The sequence below is a fragment of the Phoca vitulina genome, unplaced genomic scaffold (assembly GCF_004348235.1).
Source record: "Phoca vitulina isolate PV1807 unplaced genomic scaffold, GSC_HSeal_1.0 scaffold12, whole genome shotgun sequence".
Lineage (NCBI taxonomy): Eukaryota > Metazoa > Chordata > Mammalia > Carnivora > Phocidae > Phoca > Phoca vitulina.
This window is the reverse complement of record NW_022589715.1, coordinates 848030-872683: the sequence shown is the minus strand read 5'-3', so window position 1 is coordinate 872683 and position 24654 is coordinate 848030. Positions and strand designations below refer to the sequence as shown.

The 24654-nt window shown below is 38.7% G+C and overlaps 1 protein-coding gene across 2 annotated transcripts in view; it reads right to left on the bottom strand.

Annotated features, from left to right (window-relative positions):
* TTC27 (tetratricopeptide repeat domain 27) overlaps positions 1–24654 on the bottom strand; it is a 170124-nt gene that overhangs the window by 9511 nt on the left and 135959 nt on the right. For both annotated transcript variants that reach the window (XM_032410263.1, XM_032410264.1), the window contains 4 exons: positions 24242–24340; positions 20442–20494; positions 15524–15689; positions 325–522 (listed from right to left, as the gene is read on the bottom strand). In XM_032410263.1, the coding sequence (XP_032266154.1) occupies positions 325–522; positions 15524–15689; positions 20442–20494; positions 24242–24340 (516 nt within the window). The remainder of the gene's footprint in view (positions 1–324; positions 523–15523; positions 15690–20441; positions 20495–24241; positions 24341–24654) is intronic.

Genomic DNA, 24654 nt, shown 5'->3' with positions numbered 1-24654 from the left:
AAGGGCTGGGGGTAAATAATGGGAGCAGCTGCTCGCGGCAGCTCCAGTGGGGGAGCAGGCTGGAGAGACCCTTTTGCAGGAAACAGAGAAAATTATGTAAGAAAAATTCATAGAAAGAAAAAAAAAAGTGAATGCTTACAAGTCTTAACCCGCCCACAATTCAAAGTGCTTATGTTAAAGATTCTGAATCAAAATGGAAAACCTAAGCATATCAATCATCCATTTCAAGCTATTTAACTCTTCCTCCAACCATCAAGGAAGCAGATCCAATACACATAATTCAAACAAAAGGCAAGCACCCGGGAGGACTGAAAGAGGACTTACCTTTTCATTTTCATCAGGCTTTTCGCTCTGCCCATTTCCATACACTTCGGCATACAGCCTCCAGATTTCTCCATCATTCGTCACTCTTGAAGTCACTCTGCCTAGTAACTCCTGCAGCTTCCCTTTGAGGCCAGTTGCAACATCTCCACTTCGATCGGTCATCCCGTCAACCACTGCCCTGACCAGAATTTTAAGGACCTTAAAAAATGCACAGAACAAACTGGTAAGCTAGAAAAAAACCAAATAATAACAAAAAACAAAGGGCTACCATCACCATCATCAATGACTGTGATGGTGAAAAACCTTGAGACCTGCTGGAATATCATCTTTACACTTCTTAAAAATTAACATCAAGCCATGCTGAACCACTCTCTAGAATCACATGCTGATTCGCATAGGCTCCCTTTTAAGGCTCCTGGGAGGTTTCTTCTTTTACAGGCTTGATGCTTCTCTCTTCTCATTCTGAGTGCTCTCTCTGAATGATCTGATTGACACCTGTAGCTTTTAGGAATGTAAGCTCAGACTCATGGTCCTAACTACATACAGCAAAAAAAGTGGAAAAGAGAACATTTAGTTCTGTTTTTTCTTTCTTGTTTGGACAAGATACCTTATCTCTGCCTATAAATTCACATTACAACCCCACATGTGTAGTTTTAATTCTGAAAAAATAAAATTCTTATTACAATCCGACTCGTGGTTTTATTTTTTGTTTTGTTTTGTTTTTTTGTTTTTTAAAGATTTTATTTATTTGACAGAGAGAGACACAGCGAGAGAGGGAACACAAGCAGGGGGAGTGGGAGAGGGAGAAGCAGGCTTCCCATGGAGCAGGGAGCCCGACGCGGGGCTTGATCCCAGGACCCAGGATCATGACCTGAGCTGAAGGCTGACGCTTAACGACTGAGCCACCCAGGCGCCCCCACCACTCGTGGTTTTAAATCTAAAAGTAACAATGCAGAAGAGATTGCATGGATATGCACTACTGTCAAGTGATCATTCTTTAAACATTTCAAGGATTAACACATTTTAAAAGGGATGGCCTACTAAAATAGTTACTATCAAGTACAAATAAAGCATACTAAATTAGTAAAATACTTTGCTTTCTCTGGGATCTGACAATTGGCCCAACATCCTCCTCCTATAGGAGGAGTTGGGGGAGAGAAAACTTTCAGCTTTCTTGCCAATGAAAATGGAGAGAGGCAGTGCAGGTGTTTGAGAGGGGAAAAGTTGGAGAAGAGAGTGTATGTGTGTGTGTATTTGGTGGTGTGTGAAGGGAACGGAACAGTAAAAGGGTAAGGAGGTGGCTTGTCTATGTGAACAGGAGCAGGTAGGGCGAAGGGAACTTTAGACAGGCAGATACCAAAGCCTCTACACAATTCATATGCAGATGTCACAAGAAGAGAGTGGGACCTTGAACAGGAGTGGAAGCACTGACAAATGTCTTCATACTCTCTATCTGTATGTTCAATGGCCAGTTAAATGAGCTTAGAAGAAAGTTCTATGAGGAGGAATAAATAATAGAAGTCATTCATGGCCATGGCAGATATTGCCTAAAGAGATTCTGTTGAGTAAGAATCAGATTACAGATAGAATCCTAAGGAACACTACACTTAAGGGAAGGTAAACAGGGGACTATGCATAAGCAAGACTAAAAAGGAGTGCTCAGAAAGATGGGATAAAGTGATGTCATGGAAACCAAGGGAGGAGGAAGTAAGAAGAAGAGCACAGCTATAAAAGTTTAGGGCTGGAAGACTCCACTGGATTTAGCAATTACAAAGGGTTAGTGACTATCCAGAGCTAAAGCCAGAAGAAAGGCAGGAGACATTGATTTCAGACAAGAGGCTTACAAAGAGAGAGAAAAACATGAAAACCAAGACAATTATTAACATCATAAAAAACAAAAAGCAAAAAAAACCCCAATCATAGTAGCCTGTAATGCTCATTTTGTATATTATATATATAGGCATAGACTATTAATAGAGAATATTCATGTAACCAAAAAATTTAATGTAAATATCCTGGGAAAATAAGAAAGAGAAGTAGCACTTAGGGTGCCTGGGTAGCTCAGTCTGTTGAGCATCCGACTCTTGATCTCAGCTCAGGTCTTGATCTCAGGGTCGTGAGTTCAAACCCTGCTTAAAAATAACACAGTTTAGAGGTGGAATAATTCTTGGGGATACAGAATCCATGATATGGCCACTTGAATGGGTTGCTCATAGGGAGTAAAGAAAAGGACAAAGAACTTTAAGTCCAGGGCACCTGGGTGGCTCAGTTGGTTAAGCAACTGCCTTCGGCTCAGGTCATGATCCTGGAGTCCCACATCAAGTTCCCGGCTTGGCAGGGAGTCTGCTTCTTCCTCTGACCCTCCCCCCTCTCATGCTCTCTCTCTCTCAAATAAATAAATAAAATCTTAAAAAAAAAAAAGAACTTTAAGTCCAAAGTACTGGACATAGCATCCACCTAAAACACTAAGTACTCAAGAACAGCTAGATCAAGAGTGAAGTGTAATATCTATAGAATTAGTTGCTGAAATCCGCTATAAATACAGGGACTATGACATTGGTAAACAGCAGTGATGAGGACAGGTCTTCTGTCTACTACATCACAGAATTGTTGTATCAAGGACTCAACATATATGTAAAGAGCTTCAAAACTATAAAGCAATATAAACCTATAAACTATTATGATGATCACTGATCCTCAACTTCCTCACTCCATCAAAAGTGGACAGCAAAACCCTCATTGTTAGCTCACTCTCCATATGCTCCTAAACTTCCTTCTGGTTCAAAAGAGACCTAAAGAAAAACAGAATCCACCACCATGGTAGCAGCCCTCAATACCTCCCCACTACCTCTGCTGTGAGCATCACTGTGGGCCAAGCCCTGTGCTGAGCACATGACCAACCTGATCTCATCGGTTCTCATAGCAACCCTAACAGGCAGGTACTCTCCCCACTTTACAAATACACTCAGGCAAGAGAGGCTAAATGTACTTTCTCTGGGTCCCACAGCAAGTAAGTCGCGGAAAGGGGTTTTGAACACCAGTGGTATTTGACTCCTGAGCTTTGATGGAGATGATGAGAAGACAATAATGGTAGACAACACTTCCATCTATATATATGTAAGAGACACAGAGAGACAGAGACGGTGACAGAGACAGAGAGACGAAGAGAGCATGTGAGCATGTTCGAGAGCCAGGGCCTCCGTGAACACACAATCCTCCTGACAGTCCTGTGAGGAAGGTGCTCTTGTTATTTGCATTCTGTAGATGCAAGAATTCCAATTTCCAAGAAATTGGAGCACAGAGGAGTCAAGTAACTTGTCCAAGGTCACACACCTGGGAAAGGTGGAGTTGGATTTGAACCCACAGTCCAGGTCCTGGATCTTGCACTCAAGCATTCATTGTGTTCATTTACAAGGCACAGTTCCTTACTCCTGTTATTTCTTCCTTTCTAATAAATTCTTTTATACTGGAAAAATTTCTCTTTTATGAAATATGTATACTAGTGACTTTGATCATTTCATTATTTCTTCGCCAAATCTTGAATTGACCAAAACCAAACAGGTTTTTGTAGTTTTATTATTTATTTATTTATTTATACTTCCCCCAGACATAGGAGCTAATCAAAAACAAAAAGGAAAATAAAATTCCCAAACATAAGCACTACTAACATTGCAGTGAATTTCTTCTAATTTTTTACTATGTGTGAATTTTTTAATACTATGTAAACAGTCTTATCTTCCCTGTTTCACTTAACATTACGTCATGGAATTTTTTCATGTTTTCATATACTCTTTAAAATAGATCATCTTAATAGATTTAAAATATTCCACGGGGTTGACATACTGTAACAATTTCCCTGCAGTCAGATAAATAGGCTGCTTCCATGTGCTCCCACTGTTGATATTATTATTAAAATTAACCACTTCAATGCGTATTTTTGTGCCCAAAGTTCTTTTCCACACTAAAGCTTTCCTTAGTTAGATTTCTAGAACAGGAGCATCTGGCTGGCTCGATCAGTGGAGGCTGTGACTCTTGATCTCAGGGTTGTGAGTTCAAGCCCTACCTTGGGTGTAGAGGTTACTTAAAAAAATTGAAAATCATAAAAAACAAATTCCAGAAACAGAATTATGGAATCAAGGGAATAGACATTTTAAGACTCTGGTAGTGAGTTTGATACTTTCTACAAGGGCTAAATCAAATTAGATGCCTATCAGTGGTAAATGAAAATGTGTCATTTCATTGCATATTACCAGCACTGGGCAGGCAGATCACTATTTTTTAAATCTTTGATATTTTGTTCTACTAAAGGTATATGCAGATATTATTTTGAATTTTATTTCTTTCATTATTTAGTGCATTTAAATCTCCTTCCAAATGTTTGTTGAGTAAACATATTTCCTTTTAAAGATATTTAAATGTTTTCTTAATTTGTATTGAACTCATTTGTTTCCAGTGTGAAAACAGCTTTACTGTTAATCTTCATTATGGAAATAATATAGCCCACAAGCTGATGGACTAATCCACTGCCGGCTCCTCTTTCTGAATCCAACACCATCCATGGCTTGAGAAAGGAGAAAGTTGATGAATCTGAGGCAGAAGCATATGGGGAAGAAAACGGGGCGAGCTGAGCCTGGAGGGCTGTCACCGACAGGGGAAGGTGCCACTGGGATGAGGAAGCCACAGCTGGTAAGGTAAGAAGTGGGAAATTCTGGAAACCAAGTGAAGGAAGCATTTCGAGGAGGGAGACCCGTGGTGTTAGACATTGCTGACAGGCTGAAGAACTTGAGGACTGACGAGTGTCCCCTGGAAGCGACATGAGGGTCCTTGCCAACAGCACAGTTCAGTAGACAGGGAGAGAAAGCCTCATCGGCATGGGCTCCAAAGAGGCCAGGAGGAGGGGAAGCCCATGTGGGAAGACGATTCTCCTCCGGAACGAAAGAGCCACAGAGAAATGGGGTGGCGGCTGGGGAGGAAGTGAGTGTGCACAAATTATTTATGCGCAATTGGAAGACACTGAGGACGCTGACAAACTAGAGCAATAGATAAATGCATTCGGTAGTATTCTCCCATTTGTAATGTAGCACAAGTTACAGAGGCATATTTTAATGCACAGTGATTATAAGGGAGGGCCAACTAGCCTTTTTATCTGAAAACTAACGCTAACAGTCTACTCCAAAGATGATTCTTTAGTCTGTGTTTACTTTCCTGGGGTTCTGGACACCCATGTGGTAATCTAATGAGAGTTCAGAACCCTCTTTCCAGAATGTGCGTATCCACATAGATAAGTCTTTTTCACAGTGGTGCAGGTCCTATCACGATCTCCTAAAGCCTAACAATGGAATCCTACTTTGTGAGAGAGAGAGAGAGAGAAACCAAGACTCTTTAACTACAGAGAACTGATGGTCACCAGAACGGCGGTGGGTGGGGGGTAGGGGGGAAACAGGTGACGGGGATGAAGGAGGGCACTGGTTGTGATGAGCACCGGGTGCTGTATGGAAGTGCTGAGTCACTATATTGTACACCTGAAATTAATATAACACTGTACGTTAACTATACTGGACTTAAAACTTAAAAAAAAAAAAAAAGAGAGAGAAATCCTAGTTTGTCCACCATGGCATGGGATTCCGTCTTCTCTCTCAATACTGCATACAACTGAGTTCTATTTGAAAAGCGTTATTAGTTTTCTATCAACTCCCTCCCTATTCTTACTATCTGCTTTGTCACTTCCAGACGTTCAAACATCTGGCGGTGTTGGCCAACGGCAAGGCCTTCACAGGACTGGGGCGATCTCTGCGGCCTCTGGTGTAGCTCTGCGCACACCAGCTCTGCCACCACAACGGCTACCCGTGAGGCGCCGCTGTGTGCCGGGCGCAGCCGGCCCTTACCAACCCCGCTCTTCTCACAGGCACTGCTTTCTCCCTGAAAAGCAGCACAACAGTTGTGGTGGGTCAGCTGTGGTGACCTGGCATCCTCCCCGAATTCATGTCTAAACAGAACTTCACAATGTGATCTTATTTGGAAACAGATATAATTTGCAGATACAATTAGTTGAGGTTATACCAGATTTGGGTGTGTCCTAAATTCAATGACCAATGTCCTTCTAAGAAGAGGAGAGGACATACAGAGAAGGTGGTGCAGAAGTAGGGGAAGAGGGAGAGACTGGAGCGAGGCCACCACAATCCAAGGAAAGCCAGGAGCCACCAGCATCCTGTGGAAGCAAGGGAAGATTGTGCCCCACAGCCTTCACAGGGAGCAGGCCTGGCCAACACCTTGATTTTGGCCTTCTAGCCTCCAGAATTGAATGGTGAGAATACATTCTGTTGTCTGAAGATGCCAAGTCTGTGGTAACTTGTTAGAGCAGCCGCAGGAGACTAATCCAGGAGTCTCGAGTAGAAAGACCCAGACAACACCGAAATCACTGAGACAGTCTCTCCCCAGGGCACTTGCCCAGCTTCTCCTCATCATCTTCCAGGTTCAGTTCAGGAAGCACTAAATGAATGGCTGTCACCTCACAGCCTATCCCTTCTAGGGATGGTGACCTCTGGCACCCCACCCCAATGGCATTCTTTCCCCACGTGTAAAAGTTTCAAATATCGAATCTCTCAAACTTTTCCTTCCTGGGGTATGGCTTTTGGGTCATGATTAAAAAGAGTTTCTCCAACCCCAAGCTTATAAACAATATTTGCCATACTGCCTTTATAGTTTTAACTTTTTCGGTGATGATGATGATGAAAGCAGCCACACTCAGAACACCTGTATGTGCCAAGCACTGTTCCAAGCCCTTTCCAGAGATCAACTCATTTACTCCTCACAACAATCCTTGGGAGGCAGGTACTATTTTCATCTCCATCTTACGAAAGTGAGGCACAAAGTGATTAAGTTCCCCAAGGTCGCAGGGCTGGTGACGGGCAGAGGTGGGCTGCAAGCCCGGACTGTCTAACTCCAGAAGCTCTGCTCATACCTACAACGTAATCCTGTTTCTCAAGGCACTCCAATTTAAATATGTGATCCACTTGAATTTATTTTGGTGTAAGCAGTGAAGCAGAGCTTTAGTGTTTTTATCCCAAATGCTTGGCCAACTATTCCAAGACATATTGAATATTCTATTTTTATCCCATAGACTTAAAACGTCATCTTTATCATGGACCACATTCTCATACTTACTTGAGTCTGTTTCTGAATGCTCTGTTCTGTCACATTTCATTCCTGTAGCAGATGTTAACTCTTTATATAATAAGGGTATTATTAGCTTTTTATCTTTCCTATTTGTTACAAATATTCTGTCACATACTTTTTAAATGTGGTCATAAAAATTCTTTCAAGTTTTCTTTTATTGCTTTAAAGTTCAGAAAATTTGGGAAGTATCTACTTCTATTCCTGATTTTTTTATGAGATAAAAAAATAGTTTGCATATAGTCCATTTGGAATTCATTTGATGTATCATAAAATAATCTAAGTATATTTTTTAAACCTGGATGCTCAGAGGGATTTCATTCTCATCAATATAAACAGCCCTGTAGTTCCTCACATCCTCCCCGAACCAATACCAGGCCAAGATGCCCTGCAATGACCTCTTAATCCCTCAACCACATCTCTCATTCATTTAGGTGATAAGAACTTTCTCTATCTGAGTCTTTCTCACCTCCATCCCAGACCATGCCTAGGGGATGCAGCAGCAGAGAATAACCTGTGGGGAGCCACCTCCAGCCCCTAAAGAGAGTTCCCGTTTCCTCACATGGAAGAACAGTGATTCCAATGTACATGATGAAGAATCCCCACAACGAGAAAGACCTAACTATCCCCGTTCCCAACACTAACCTTGAATCCTTGGCCAAGTCTCACCAAAATCTTGGCTGAAAGCACAAGGTGTTGGCCCTTTGAATTCTGGAGGTCTTCAAAGCAGGAAGGAATGGGATTGCCTGAGGGCCAATTATAAAAACTTCCAGGAGGGCTCCAGGCCAGGAGTGAAGCCATTTTCCGCCTCCCGGCTTGGCTACCTCCCTGCTCCACTTGGAGCTCTTTACAGAACTTGCTCTGTTTCCTGGCCTGATAACCCTGACCCTTAGCTTCCCCAAACCTTGGTTATCACAGCGAGGTAGGCAGTTTAATATTTGCTTTTTCACTTCTTCAGGGAAAAAAAAAAGTCTTCAATTATGGAAAAGGCATGCCCAGGCTTTTAGGTTAAAAAGACCAGACTTTAGGCTTCAAGTCCTGGCTTTACTACCACTTGCTCGCTCTGAAATATCAGCCTTACCAGTTCACCTTGCTGAGCCGCAGATACCTCAGCAATCAAGGGGAAATAATACCAACTTTACAGCTATAATTTGTGTAAGATATATCCATCCCCTCCCCTCTTTTCTTTCAGGTAACACCTAGCCACCACTCGCTCCAGGACTGCAGTGTGGCTGGCAGCGTGCCCCACTGCCCGTCAACACTGTCTCCCCCCTTCCCAAAGAAAACACCAAAAGGAAATCCACACAAAGAACAACATCAATAGAAAAGTACACGCAGCTTATGATTCTCTGTATATGACACTGAAGAAAAAGCAAAATTGAACGATGGCGGTGAAATCAGAAAGCAGTTGCTTGGCCGGGGCGGGGGTGGGGGGATGGGGGTGGGGGGTGGGGAGGGTGGTGGTACAATGGACTGGAAAGGGGCCTAAGAGGACTTCCTGTGGTGATGAAAATGTACCGTTATCTGTTTTGGGTGTTGGCTCTATAAGAACATAGAAAATGAGAAATATTTAGTATCCACCTGAAAATACTGAATGCCCTATAAAAGATAACGCATGGTAAGTGCCAAAAACATAGTAAGCACTTAATATATGTTAATCCCCTTCCCTTCCTCTTCCATTTATAAATAGCAAATGGGGTGTAATACTGCAATACTTAAATTCTTTTCCTGAAATGATTGCCCCAGTCATCAAAGAAGGAGGAGAAGGTGGCGGGGGGAGGGGAGGGGAAAAAGAAAAAAGAAGAAAACTAACAAATCAACATTAGAATTTACCCTGAGGAAAGAAGCATGGCTATACACAAGGATTTATCTATAAGGATACCCATGGCATTATTCACAATAGTAAATACCTGGAAAATTGAACAGAGACTAATTATGCGGGAATATGAAATTTTGTTTTATTGTAACTAAAATATATATAACCTAGACATAAATATAGATATGTACTATGGCAAAAAAAGCATTCTTGAGTTTTACTAGGCTATGCATGAGTCAAAATTAGGACACAGAAAAAGGAGAAAGTGATACAGATAGTACTCCTTTTAGTACAAACACTGAAAAATACAGAATAACTGTAGCTAACTTACTGTATCTGTATTAAAAGGAGTATAAATTTACACATATATCCACACACACAACAGAAACAATTAAAATGACAATAATCACATTTATAAAGAAATAGAAACAAACAAACAAATAAATAAAATTTTAAGCAAACTAAAATAGAATGAGGTCAGGTCGTGTCAAACATAAGAATATCAGTTTTTGAAAGACACCTGTTGCCAAACTTGTAGCGTTAAGTAAAATGTCTTTAGCCAAGATAAAAATATTCCAGACAACCTATCAATTGTTTTAGTCCACACTGACTAATTGTAATAAAGCATGATGACAGACAGAAATAGTCAGTGAAGCTAAATATGACCAAGCCCATCACTAGCCGTCAAGACTTTCCTTCCATGATGATTACATCACTACGGAGCGATTCTCCTCACACCTACTAAACACTAAACATTGCCATCAACATTCTAAGACACTTGTAAGGGAAGTTATTAACAGGTCCTGACACATTATCTCACTGTGGCTATTTCTCCATTATAGGGGGCTACAGATGATAATTTAGCCTGACCAAGTTGCTGGGTATCTAGATGTTATGTTCTCAATAACACTTCTCCAAATCCAAATGTAAACATTAAGCTAAGAGCTTTAGGACGTCTTCAGAAGTGCCATTCAAAGTGCTCTGTTTACAAGCAATATTTCTCATAACAGGAACAGTTCCTGGGGTTTCTGTGTGTGGCAGTGGGGGTACAGGAGGGAAGTCTCAAGAACCCCAAAGCTGCCCTTGTTTCTAAAATCACTGATCTTTTATAGAAACTAATTTCAAACTCACTGAAATATTCATGTGCAGATGAAATACTACTGTACAAAAGGAGGTGTGTTTCATATTCTGAATTTGAGGAACAAAGGAAGAATTAGAGGAAAACTAGGTTAAAATACTAGCTGGCCAAAAACTGTCTAAAACTTATTTTCATTCCAGTGTAGTTAAAACACAATGTTACAGAGCTTCAGGTGTACATTACAGGGGTTCAATGGCTCCACATATTACAGTGCTCATCATGGTAAGTGTACTCTTAATCCCCTTCCTCTGTTTCACCCATCCCCCACCCACCTTCCCTTTGGTGACCATCAGTTTGTTCTCTATAGTTAAGAGGCTGTTTTTTGGTTTGTCCCTTTTTTTTCTCTTTGTTCATTTGTTTTGTTTCCTAAATTCCACACAGGAGTGAAATGATATGGTATTTGTCTTTCTCTGACTGGCTTATTTCACTTGGCATTATATTCTCTAGTTCCACCCATGTTTTTGCAAATGGCAAGATTTCATTCTTTTTTACGGTTGAATAGTATTCCAGTGTTTGTGTGTGTGTGTGTGTGCACACGCGCACATCTTTTTTATCCATTCATCTATCGATGGGCACTTGGGTTGCTTCCCTAATTTGGCTATTGTAAATAATGCTGCAATAAACATTGCTGCATCTATCCGTCGAATCAGTGTTTTTGTATTCTTAGGGTACATACCCAGTAGTGCAAATACTGGATCACAGGGTAGTTCTATTTTTAACTTTTTGAGGAACCTCCATACTGTTTTCCAGAGTGGCTGTACCAGTTTGCATTCCCACCAACTGTGCACGAGGGTTCCTTTTTCTCTGAATCCTCGCCAACACTTGTTGTTTAGCTGGCCATAAATTTAAACTAAATCCTAATAATTTTCTCTAGAAAACCAAAAAATTGTCACTTAAGTTCAGGATTAGAATTTTAAATGGGAATCAGACCATGATTTTTCCATGGGTAGAAATTCCTCATGACTAGATTTGCTGGAAGGAGTGAAAAGCTCCATGAACACCAAAAGAGGTTTGAAAAATGTAAGATAAAAGTTCAATCAAAGCATCTCAATTCATGTTTGGAGAAATTTTGGGGATTTTTTTAAGACCTTTTTTTTTCCTTTTCTGAAAAATGCTCAAAATGCATCTCTATGCATTCAGAATTAAGGTTGGATAAATTGAAAGAAAAAAGTAATCCTTTGTTATAGAATCATTCTTTACATTAATTAAGCTTTGCTTCCTCTTTAGTTCTTCATTAAAAACTTAAGAAAAATACATTTTTACTTCAAAATGAATTGTAGTGACTGAGAATTGCCAGAATTCCCTAGAATAAAAACTATTGTGTGAGTCTCTTTATTCTTTCTCAGGGAAGGCTACTGAAAGATTTCTAAGCCTGTGTTCCTACAATTCCAATGAATTGGATTCAGTATACAACGTGCCAAATCAACAACTGAAAATTTCATCTTTAGAATCAACTAAAAACAGGTTATTTTTGCCAGAGTTTTCTCCTTGGTATCTGTCACTCTGACTACCATTATATTATTCTAAATATCACCTCTCTCCCCATACACTTACAGATACTCAAATACAGCAGTATTATTCTAGACATGTGCAAGAATTTTTTTTCCATCCTGAGAGAGAAGGAGACTCCTAAGCTGGGAGTGGTGGGAGAACAGTAGGACAGAAGAAAAACTTAAGATTCTCAATACATTTCCAGCTAATTTAATTACAAGAGACTGGAATGATCAAGGCTGAACCTATTTTACTCTAAATCATTATCTTCAGTAAAGTAACTGTTTCATTTTGTCTTGCCTTTCTTTTGGAATACAGGCCTCTTGGGTACAAGATAGCTGGATGATTTGGCATACTTGATACCCCTAAGTCAACTGAAATCAGCAATATCTTGATGATTTTATAACTCTTTATTCATGTGGAAGCAACAGCTTTTCAGAACAATCTCTGAACAGTTATTTTGTTTGATAGCATTAGTTTCCTTAAAACGCAGGGGAAGATACATACATATGTTCCAGAGTCCAACATAGCTTATGAATGTCCTAATCTATCCCACAGAGCCATGGTGAGAACTGAGTTAATACACGTCAAGTGCTTAGAATAGTGTCTGGCACACAGCAAGCCCTCAGTAAGTGTTAGTTATGATGACTCTACCACGTCCCACTTTGACTTGGTTTATGTGCCTTGAGAAGCACAGGAGAATAAGTGAGAGATAAAACAGAAAAGACACCCCCTTTGATGCTCATGTACCATAACCACCCAAGTCCATCTCTCAGGGAAGAGGGGCCTAGACTCCAAGGGTACCAAGCATAGAAGGATGATCAGGATTTTCTCAGGAAAATCCAAAAAGCCAGTCCAGTAAGTCAATTATTATTAATCCTTAGCAGATCTGAAGGATTGCTGTGAGTTAAAATTTGGATTCGGAGGAGAACTCCCACTCGCATCAAAAGAAAAGCAGATCAGTTAGAAACCGGGGACACACGATAGAAGATTAATGGGATCAGACTGACCAAGGAGTCAATTCTAAGACACCTCGGGCAGACAAGACATCCCCAGCAGCAACACCAGCAGGGCAACAACTTGGGAGAATCAACCCTTCTGGGCTTATGAGGCACAAGGGGGGCTTCACACTCCCTTCTGATACATGTGTGGTTTCTTCAGCCAAGCCTGTTACAGGACTCCTCTAGGAGTCTACTCTGCCGGTTTGCAATTCTAAAGAGTGCTGGCTTTGAGCCAGCAGTGGTGTCTAAATGAGGAGTGTTGGATTTGAATGTTTTGTGCACATTTTTTAAAATGTGAAAGGAAAAGAACCCAGAATTTATTTCAAGTATAAAATGGAATAAACTCCCAATGTAAACTATTTACGTTCTCTCTGAGACTTTAGGAACAGGCTTCAGAATGCTTTCTAGTAAAGAAGGATCTTTTTTAAAAATTACAGTTGAAGTAAACAGGAGGTAAGCACTTTGGAATCTCTGCCCTATCCTCAGTGGTTTGGTAACATACCAAGATCTGTTCAAAGCCTCATCGGTACCCTCTGTCCACAGGCTAAGTGTAGAAGAGAAGGACTGCCTCCACAGAGAATTTCAGCTCTGTTTACAGGACTGGCAGGAAACCATGCAAATAGATTTGCTAGGGCTCCTATCCTCTCTAGGACGTAAAATTCAGCTATGCCTCCATTCACGTTTTAATTGATCTTTATGCTATAGAATTCAAGTCCCTTCTTTCCATAATGGAAGGTCAATGTATAATATTTAGAAAGGAAAGAAGAGTAAAAGAAAAAGAAAGCTGATTCGAAGGGGTCAACATATGTCCTGGAAGTAGGTATATCTTTCTACTCAAAGCCAAAGTTCTTTCAAGTGAATGGCCCAGAACCTGAGCCTTGAAGTAATGTGGCCAGTCATATGGCTGAGCTTGCAAGACCACGCATCCAGGTTGAGGGTTGGCGCTATATGACAGGGCCCAAATAAGGTAAATTTTGGAATAACTGGAGTACAGACAATAGGACATAAAAATAGTAAGGTATTATCATATATTAGATGTTATTTTTGTTTTTTCATAATTTCAACTGCATCATTTTAAATAGCACATGCTGATTAATGCAAATAAAGTGTTATATTTTCAAGCCCCCTGACTTTGTAACCCATAGGCTTCTGCACAGCCTTGTCCTTGTACAATCTTCAACCACAGTTCAACCACAAGATGACAAACACAATGGCTTCAAGTCTCCTGTGTTTTCTGAAAGGATCTAATATTTTTTGTACAGTGTTAGACTTAACCATTCTGACTTCATCTTACCAAGAGGACCATTTCACTAAACACTGCAAAGAAAATGTTAGTCTTCATTTCTATATTGTTCAAAACATCTGAAAGTATGCAGTAAATGCTTGTTCAATGAGTGAATAAATGAGTATGGGACTTACTCCAGCTATTACATTGAGATAACCAAAGCAATAAATCACACAAACATCATTCTATTTCATTTCTGCAAGCTGACTGTATGTACGTAAACCACATATCAAATATTCTTAACTGAGTCACAATAACATTCAGTCTATAACTGCACAAACATATTTGACATTGGAATGCCAGAATATTTAATGAAGAATATTCAACTCGAGAAAAAAACTGCTCGTTTTATATATCACATGTGTTTAACAAAATTTTCCTGTGTGTAGTCAAGGAAACAATCTATATCACTCAGGTGATTCTGGTCACCAATTCTGACCTGTGTGTGTGCGTGCATGTGCATGTACACACACGCATGCAGGGTTGGGGGGTTCCCCACACTACCAACTCAATTCTGACACTATTTACCTACAGATAGCATTGGATCCCACAGACGGAGGTCTCAGTCCTATAAGACTGTCAATTCTTCCTCCTCCCGACTCCAGAGCCAGTCACAAGTCCAGGTTGTCACCTGTGCTTTATAGATTGGAGGTTCCAAACCCCACCCTTTGGGTTTGATTAATTTGCTAGAGCAGTAAGTTCACAGAACTCCAAGAAACATTTGGCTTACTAGATTACTGGTTTATTATAAAAAGATGTAACTCAGGAACAGCCAGATGGAAGAGGTGCATAAGGCAAAGTATGTGGGAAAGGGCACGGTGCTTCCACGCTCTCTCGGGGTGTACCATTCTCCTTGCACCTCCACATGTTCACCAACCCAGATGCTCTTCGAACCCTATCCTGTTGGGTTTTTATGGAAGCTCAATTACATAGACATGACTGATTAAATCACTGGCCACATTGGTGATGGAGTTCAATCTCCATACCCTCTCCTCTCCCAGGAGGTCATGAGGGGAGAGGAGTGGAGGTTATGGGAATGAAAGTTCCAACCCTCTAATCGCATGGTTGACACCCTGGCAACTATCCCCATCCTTAGGTGCTTTCCAAAAGTCACCTCATTAACACAACAAAAGACACCTTTATGGCTGTCTTCGCTTAGGAAATTCCAAAGGTTTTTGGAGCCCTGTGCCAGAAACCAGAATCAAAACCAAATACATATTTAGTCAATATCACAATCATATAATCAAGCATTAACATCAATCACAAGTTGAAAAAACAAAATATGAATATCTTACCTGAACATCTTTGTATTTGTCTCGTAAGTCCAAGAGTCTGTGATAGGCTTTAATGGCTTCTGAAAATTCCCCAACATCAGTGCTAGTGAGAATGTAGTTTTCCCAGATCTGCCAGTGTTCATAGTTGCACTTGAGGGCTTCTTGTAAAGTTCTAAAAGCTTTTACTCTATCGAAGGTCAGATTTTAAAGAGAATAATAATGAATAATCATAGCTAAAGAAACCATAGCTTCAGGTATAAAATCCTAATGTGAACTTCCTGTCAGTCCTTAGTCATTCATGTTAATAAATAGAATCTGAGACCCAAACAACCCCAAATCACTTCAAATTTCCCTACAAAATTTTTTAAAATTTAAAAGGAGCTTATATGAGACTGATGAATCACTGAACTCTACCTCTGAAACTTATAATACACTGTAAGTGAATTAATTGAACTTAAATTAAAAATAAATAAGTAAATAAATAAAATAAAAATTTTAAAGGAGCAAGAAATTGCACAACAAAAACAGGTAGAAATTAAACAAGGACAGGGAGATGTAAATAAAAAACCAACTGGAAATTTTGGAATTAAAAGAGACACTTAAACAAACAAACAAACAAAACCTCAATAGGTGACAAAAAACTAGACTGCACACAAGGACAGAACTGATTAACTAGAAAGCAATAGTGAGGAATCCACAAGGAATTCAGATTAAAAACTAAAAGAGCAATAAAGAGAGGAAAGTATGAGAGGTAAGGCTCAAACATACATTTGATAGACATGCCACAGTAAACAGATGCAGAAAATGTCAGGACAAGGTATTTGAAAAGAAAAAGCTGAGCATTTCCCACAACTGACAACAAAGATCTAATTCTATGATCAAAAGTATATTTTTGTACCAAACATTATAAGTAAAGATAAACCAACACCTAGGTATATTGTATGAAATTGCAAAACATAAAGATAATCCTAAAACCTACAAAAGAATGACAGTGAGAACAGCAGATATTTCATTAGTAACAAAAGATGTAGAAGACAACAGAATAGTACATGTAAAGCACTGCATGAAAATAATTGTCATGCCTAAAATATTATAACCAGCTAAACTTACCATTCAAGAGTAAATGCAAAGTCAAACACTTTGAGATGTACAAAGACTAAGAAAGTTTATCATCTACTGGCCCAAACAAAAGAACTACTGAGAGACCCTCTCTTGCAAAAATAAAAGGGAATTCAGACAGAAAGAAAGGGATACAATAAATGATCAACAGTGAGAACAGAAATTGATGAAATATGTCATTACATTTAACTAATTATTGAGAACAAAAATTACCAGTTGTTTGTGTAAAAAAGGTATTATTCTCTGAAATTAAATAAGAAATCAACAGTAAATAGCTAAAAAATTATATGCCTGGAAACTTAAAGATGCACTCCTAAAAAAAAAAAAAAAAAAAAAGAAACCACAGTGAGGGAACAAGGAGACTCATATTAGAAAATAAAAAATATTTAGAACTTAATGAAAATACTATATATCACCATCTACAGGATATAGCTGAAGCAGTATTTTTAGAGGGAAATTTGTGATCTTAAATGCACTTATTACAAAAAAATGACAATCAGTGAAAACATTTAACTTAACATTGTAGAAAAACACCAAATAAACAAGAAAGAAGAAACTAATAAATATAAAGAAAGACTAAATGATTAACAAAACCAAAAGCTAGCTTTTTGAAAAAAAAATGAAACAGACAAATGTGTAACTAAATTCCATTTAGAATAAAAGAAAATGGCACAAATAAGACTAGTAATTTTTTGGAAAAAAAATCATAAGAGAATGCTATGAATAAATTATACAAATGACCTAAAGAAATAGCCAAATAAATCAATTAAAATTAAAACAAAGCTAGGCAGTTTTATAGAAAAGGTATACCAAACCATCAAGGAATCTTTGTCTTATACAAGCCACTTCAGAAAAGAGAAAAAGACTACTAAAACTTGATACTGACAAGGAAATCAACAGAACTTCATGTCACCTTTTCTATAAGTTAAAAATCTCAACAAACAAAAACATGCTTAATGCTTTCCTCCCCTGTCTGGATAAGACTATAGTTCCTTTATGGATCATAAATATTTTACTGGACAATTACAGTAACCTTCTTCAAGTGTATGCTATCAATCTCCTTTTCCAAAGCCATTTTGAGTTTGTTAATTTATGACTTCAAGGTCTACCTCCGTTTCCTTGCCGAGCCCCACCATGTTACAGCAAGGCATCTCCTCCTCCATGACTTTAAGGCAAATTTTGGAGGGGATAATGGAGATTCTTCTGGTCATCCCAGGCTGTTGCTCTGAGAATTACTCCCTGAAGCATTTAATCAATTTCTAATATACCTATGGTACCAATCACAATAACGTCCTTATAATGAAGTCCTTTTTGTCTTCTCATTAGCAGCCAATTCACTGCAGTTTAATTTTTTATTCTCTACATTAAACAATTTGCCTAAAGTTGTTATGGAACATACTGATTCACTTATCCCTTGCTTTTAGAGTTAAAAATGAAGGTACCCTTGCTGTAACCCTTCCTTCTTCAAATTCAGCCTTAAATTGTTTTGGGAGTGTGTGTGTGTGTGTGTGTGTGTGTGTGTGTGTGTGTGTGGTGTCTTTTTCCCTTTCTTGGTTCCACTCCCTACGCCCACCTCCCACATAATAGCGACTGCCTTCAGCAGTGGTAGACTGAGACTGCAGTTCTCCCACCTGCATGGGGGTGGGTGAGGTCGGCCTGCTGGAAAAGAACTTGACAGGCAGCAACCCAGGCAAGAGGATTATCCTCTGTCCTACATATCCTCTCATCCTTTGCCCACAATCTCCTGGCCTCAAAGTTTTTTTCTATGAATTCCTTTTTCGTAAGTGTGGCTTCTTCATAAGGATCTTCAGTTCAGGATTCACTTATCGAGCCCACAATGGTCGTGACACTGCTATGAAAGTTTCAGAGAAAGATGGGAGATTTTCCCAAAGGACTGGCAGGGGTGTGATGCCGGGGGAATCAGATGAAACAGCAAAGAGGGTATGTTAGTGAAGAACCCCAGGAGAGCAAAGGGACAGACGAGATGGTTTAAAGGGTACCTTTTAGGCATGGATTCTTTTGAGAGGAGCGGCCATAATTTACACCTGAAGTAACAATCTCATGAGTCAAAAATGAGCTATGTCTGGAACAGCAGCAAAGAAAGGAAAGACCAAAAGGGCAAGAATAAAGCAGTGATTCACCTTTGACCTTACAACCCCACTTTTACACAAAAACCAATTGTGGAATTGCAGGAAGACAAGAAAGCGCCAAATAGAAGTTGAACAATGGCAGGACCCCTACGAGAGAAAGTGGAATTCTTAGGGTTAATGGGCTGGAAAACGAGGTAGAGTATCAAGAGCCTCACTACATACAAAATTATCAGGGTTACCAGAAAAACCCACTGAGATCACTCTACAACTATGACAGGGATTTCCCCTGCCCCTTGCTTTAAACCAAAAGGTCCCTAGGGAATTTTAACACAATCAGTTGCAATCAAGAACATAATATTATTTTCCAAAGCACGCAGTAGAAAAAACAGTACTTTCTTTATGTAGTTTGTCATCCAAGAGCAGCAGAAGTATTTCAATGTAATGTGGATTTAATGATATCTTCAGAAGTATCTTGTGAATCCACAAAGAAAAATTAAATTAGGCTTGAAAATAAGGCCAAATGAAAATGGAAACAGATCCATCCTTTCCTTCATTTGCTAAAACTCTGGCAATAGCAGTCCTTGTCTCTTCCCTTTCCTTTCCTTGGCTTTCTATGGCCAGTCAATAAGGCCAGTTGGTTGTCCCCTTTATAAATTGGCATGTGCCCTTTTTTTTCCAGGCTAGTTATCTCCTGCCTGGACTGTTACAACAGCTGTCTCCTGACTGGGTTCCCAGCCCCCAGTTTCCTCTCCAGTCTGTCTCACACTGCCACCAGATAAATCTTCCCCAAAAGCTTCTTTCTTCATGAAATTGCCCCCACTGAAAGCGCAGGCATCTCACTGCCAACAGGATAGTCTCAACTTGTTAGTCAGATCATCAGAACACACTGCAATTTGACTCCAACCTTCTCTCTCCCTACAGACCTCACTATAATCTATAGCTGGTGTAGTTTACTTGCTCTGCATATGATCACATTCCCCTCGCTAGAGAGGCTTTCCTCTGTCCCCTCTACCCATTCTTCCAATTTCAGCTTGTGTCCAGCATTCTATCAGAAGCACTGGGTGTTATATGCAAACAATGAATCATGGAACACTACATCAAGAACTAATGATGTAATGTATGGTGATTAACATAACATAATAAAAAAAAAAAAAAAAAGAAGCATTCCTGAATCAGGACCATGATCCTTCTCTCTTCTGAGACCCACACAGAGTGTCTGGCATAGAATGAGTGTTCTACAAATATCACCTACTGTTATTATAGCTCTCCTTGGATTTCCCACTTGGTATTTACCACATACTACTTCTAATGCTGATCAATTTTTAAAATAATACAGCCTGATATTTTATTTTTTAAATCTACAATTCCTGAAGACATTGGTTTATATTTATATTTCTCAGTAATACCTTGTACACAGCAAGCAAGCAATCAATAAGAATCTATCAACTGAGTGGACCAACTAAAGGCATGCATGCTCTCATCGTATAATGGAATTTAGGATGCAAAACTTCAGTATCAAATAAAGATTCCAAATAATAGTTCTTACTTTATTACACAGTAAATGTTTTCAAAAAATAAATTACATTTAGAATTCAAATGGCTATAGTAAGTCATCCTAACTCAAAGGTATGGATGGGCAAGGGGAAAAGGAGTAAAGGCACTAAGTTCAGTGGAAGAAAATCTTGTTCATTTTGGAAACTGAGTTCTTCATATTTGTTTGATGTACTTACTTTTGTTTTAATCGGATATAGGAAGTTGATAAGTTGTTCCAAGCTTCAGCATTCTGAAATGATAGAGAACTCAGTTATAGACTATTCTCATTTAGGTAAAATAATTGCTACAACCCAAAGTATAACATATTTTTCTAGTGCAGGAGGTGCTCCTTACAATCACAATTTTCAATAAGGTATGTTTAAGGTATATGAGAAAATTAAATAAATTAAATTTAACTTTCATAATTTAAAACAAAAATAGTCAACAAACTGACATAACTATTATAGTACTAATTTGGAATTTAGCTAAGATTTTATTTCCAAATTTAGATTTCCAAAGTAACTGGACAATCTGCAACATAATTTATACAATATATAGATTTATTACAAATCCAAGGTGATGCAGAATACTGTTTTTCATATCTTAAAAGCCTTTGCTATTTTACCATCATCCTTCATCAGATAGGAGAAGAAAGGAGTATGTGCTCTCCAGTGTTATTTCTAAGTATTTCATCAATCAAACATATTTCTCTACCTATTCCTCTATGCATGACAAAAATAAATTTAAGTCATTACATAAATGTTAATATGAATTATGTTTGTTCCTTTTTGTTCAGCTCTTTATAAAATATAGAGTATATAGTTTTCAAGTTCATATGCACGTTTTAAAAAGTAAGTGGCAATGGACCTCTGCTTGCAGACATAGCACAGTTAGTATTAGACTAGGCTTATTACCATAAAAAGCTACAAACTGGACAAAATATAGGGAACTGTTTTTGAAAAGTCAGACAACAAACAGCATGGGGCTGTGACCCTTGAGAGAAGGTAAACTAGATGTCTCAACAATCAACCTACACCTCCATCTAGAGGCACTTTCAGGGCTCAGCACAGAGAGGTAGAAACCAAATGAAGCACAGCAAGTCTTACTGGGATTAAGAAAGAGATGAGAGTTCAGGGCTCAAAAGTTGGCTAGAACTTGCAGGGCAAAAAAACAGGGAAGTGAGATCTGTGCAGAGAATAAGCTCCAGAAACCTCAATAAGCATCTCCTTGAGTCCTTGGCTGAATATTAAGCTATACATGTACAGGGCAAAACTTCTTGAGGCCAGGCAGAGAACAACTACCAGAGAGCCGTGAGCTGAACGGAAATTCTGGAGGTCACACAATGCTAAGAGCTAGTCAAGTTCCAACCAACCAGAGTGGAGAACTCTTATTGTTCACAAATGGTATTAAGTTCAACTACCAAAAGCTTATACCTTAAAAGAAGGGTGATTACATCCCTAGAATAAGGACAATGCAGGACCCACCCTAACAAAGTTTAAAATAAAACTGATCCACAAGTAAATCAGCCAAATGCCAAAATAAAGCTCTATCTTCCTTAAGGGAAAACAAAACCCAGAAACTCAACAACACGGCATCCACGATGTGTAGGATACAATAAAAAAATATTGGTAGACATGCAAACGAACAAGAAAATTCATCCATAACCAAAGAAAAAATTAGTTAATAGAGACAGACACAGAAATGAAAGAGATGTTGGAATAAGATACAAGAACTTGAAAATAGTTGTTATAAATACAAACAAAGATATGAAGAAAACATGAACATAATAAGGGAACAACTTGGGAATCTCAGTAGAAACATGAAAACTATAAAAAAGGACCAAATGAAAGTTTTTGAACTAAAGAAATTACATTATCTGAAATGATGTGTAGATTTTTTAAAGTGAGAAATAATATTAGATTATTTTCAGGTGTACAACATAATGATTCAATATATGTATATACTATGAAATGATCACCATAGTAAGTTTAGTCAACATCCGCCACCACATGTAGTGTGATGAGTTTAATGAATAGATTTAACAGCAGATTGGACATAAATGTAAGAGCTAAAACAATAAAACTCTTAGAAGAAAAGACAGGGGTAAATCTTCATGACCTTAAATCTGGCAATGGATTCTTAGATATGACACCAAAGACATGAGCAACAAAAGAAAAAACAGGTAAGCTGGACCTCATCAAAACTAAAAAATGTGGTACTTCAAAGACACTTTCAAAAGTGAAAAACAATTTACAGAATGGGAGAAAAAATTTTCAAATCATATATCCATATGAGGACTTCTATCTAGGATGTATAAAGAAACTCCTACAACTCAACATAAAAGACAACTAAACCAATTTAAAAATGGGCAAAGGATGTCAATAAACATTTCTCCAAAGATGGGACACAAATGGCCAATAAGCACATGGAAAGATGCTCAACATCACTAGCCAACAGGGCAATGGAAAATGAAACCACCACAAGATGCCACCTCCTCGGATGACTCGAATCAACAAGAAAGGTAATAACAAGTGCTGGCAAAGATGCTGAGAAACTGGAAACCCCACACATTTGCTGGTGGGGATGTAAAATGGTGATTTAGAAAAACAGTCTGGCAGTTTCTCAGAATTTTGAACACAGAGCTAACATACCCAGTAACTGTACTAGTAGATACATACCCAAGAGAAATAGAAATGTATGTCCACACAAAAACTTGTAAATGACTGTACACAGCAACCTAATTCATGATAGCCAAAAAGAAACAATCCAAATGTCCTAAGTAACGCGTGATATGCCCACATAAAATAATATTATTTGACCATAAAAAGGAACGAAGTACTGATACATGCAACAACATGGATGAACTGTGAAAACATTGATCTAAGTGAAACAAGCCACAAAAGACCACACAGCATATGATTCCATTTATATGAAATGTCCAGAATAGGCAAATCTAGAGACAGAACATACATTAGTGGTTGCCTGGGGCAGGAGGTGGAGGGTGGGGAGTGGAAGGTGTTTGGAAGAAATGAGGAGTGACTGCTAATGAGTACAAGGGGGTTCTTTTTATGACAATAAAATGTTCTTAAAATTGACTGTGGTGATGGTTGCACAATTCTGAATATACTAAGAAATCACTGAATTGTACCCTTTAAATAGAGGAACTATATGGGATGTGAATTATTTATCATCTCAGTAAAACTATTAAATATTAAAAGACTATAAGAACTTTTTAAGAAGGCAATTAGCATAGGCAGCACACGTTACTGAATGACAAAACAGATGACATTTTGCTATATACTTCAGTTAAGTATAATTTTAACTAAAAAACTGTTGTATCAAAATTATTTCCATGAATAACTTAGCTATTATAAGAAGAAACTTCTTTCTAGATTTATAAATCATTTACCTTAAGGTGTGACCTTCTGTCAAAGGTATACTTTCTTCCAACGCAAAAGGAACTGCTGTTCTTTTATTTTATTTTATTTTTTTTTTTTTAAAGGTTTTATTTATTTATCTGAGAGAGAGAATGGGAGACAGAGAGCATAGGAGGGGGAGGGTCAGAGGGAGAAGCAGACTCCCTGCTGAGCAGGGAGCCCGATGTGGGACTCGATCCCGGGACTCCAGGATCATGACCTGAGCCGAAGGCAGTCGCTTAACCAATTGAGCCACCCAGGCGCCCCAGCTGTTCTTTTATTTTAACATAAAATAATAGAAAATTGGAATTTTTTGCCTTTTATCTGTTTTGTTTTGTTTTTTTTTTTTTGAGAGAAGAATACTTAACATGAGATCTAGCCTCTCTACAAATTTTTAAGTACACAACACAGTACTGTTAACCACAGGCTCCGTGTTGTACAGCAAATCTCTAGAACTTACTCATCTTGTATAACTGAAACTCTATACCCATAGGAATTGCTATTCTGAACTACAGTACAATCCAAGTAACTTAGAGAATATCAAAGAGCTGTGAGAAGGAAAGCAGACCGAACAAACTCACGTCGGGTTCTAGAGTCACACAACGCTGAAATGCCTTCGCAGAACCTCCGTAGTCTTCCAAGGCCAAATAGGCACAGCCAAGAGAAAACCACACCCCCAGCTGCAAAGACAAAAGGTCAAAGTCATTCAAACACATAGAGACAACAAACACATAGAGACAACTATAGGATATTTATTTTACACTTTACATTCGTTTCCATGTAGGAAATTGAGTGGTAGAGACGAATTTTTTCATATAATTTTCAAAGCTAATACAACGCCAAAAGCATGTGCAGTATCCCTGCCCATCTTCTGCCGAGAAAGACCATTCTTTGTGTTAGCCAAACACCATGAATGCTATCCAGAGCTATGAATGTGGAATTAATCTAACCTTCTGACTGAGTATCAACTATATCAAAGTATACAAAGTATCAG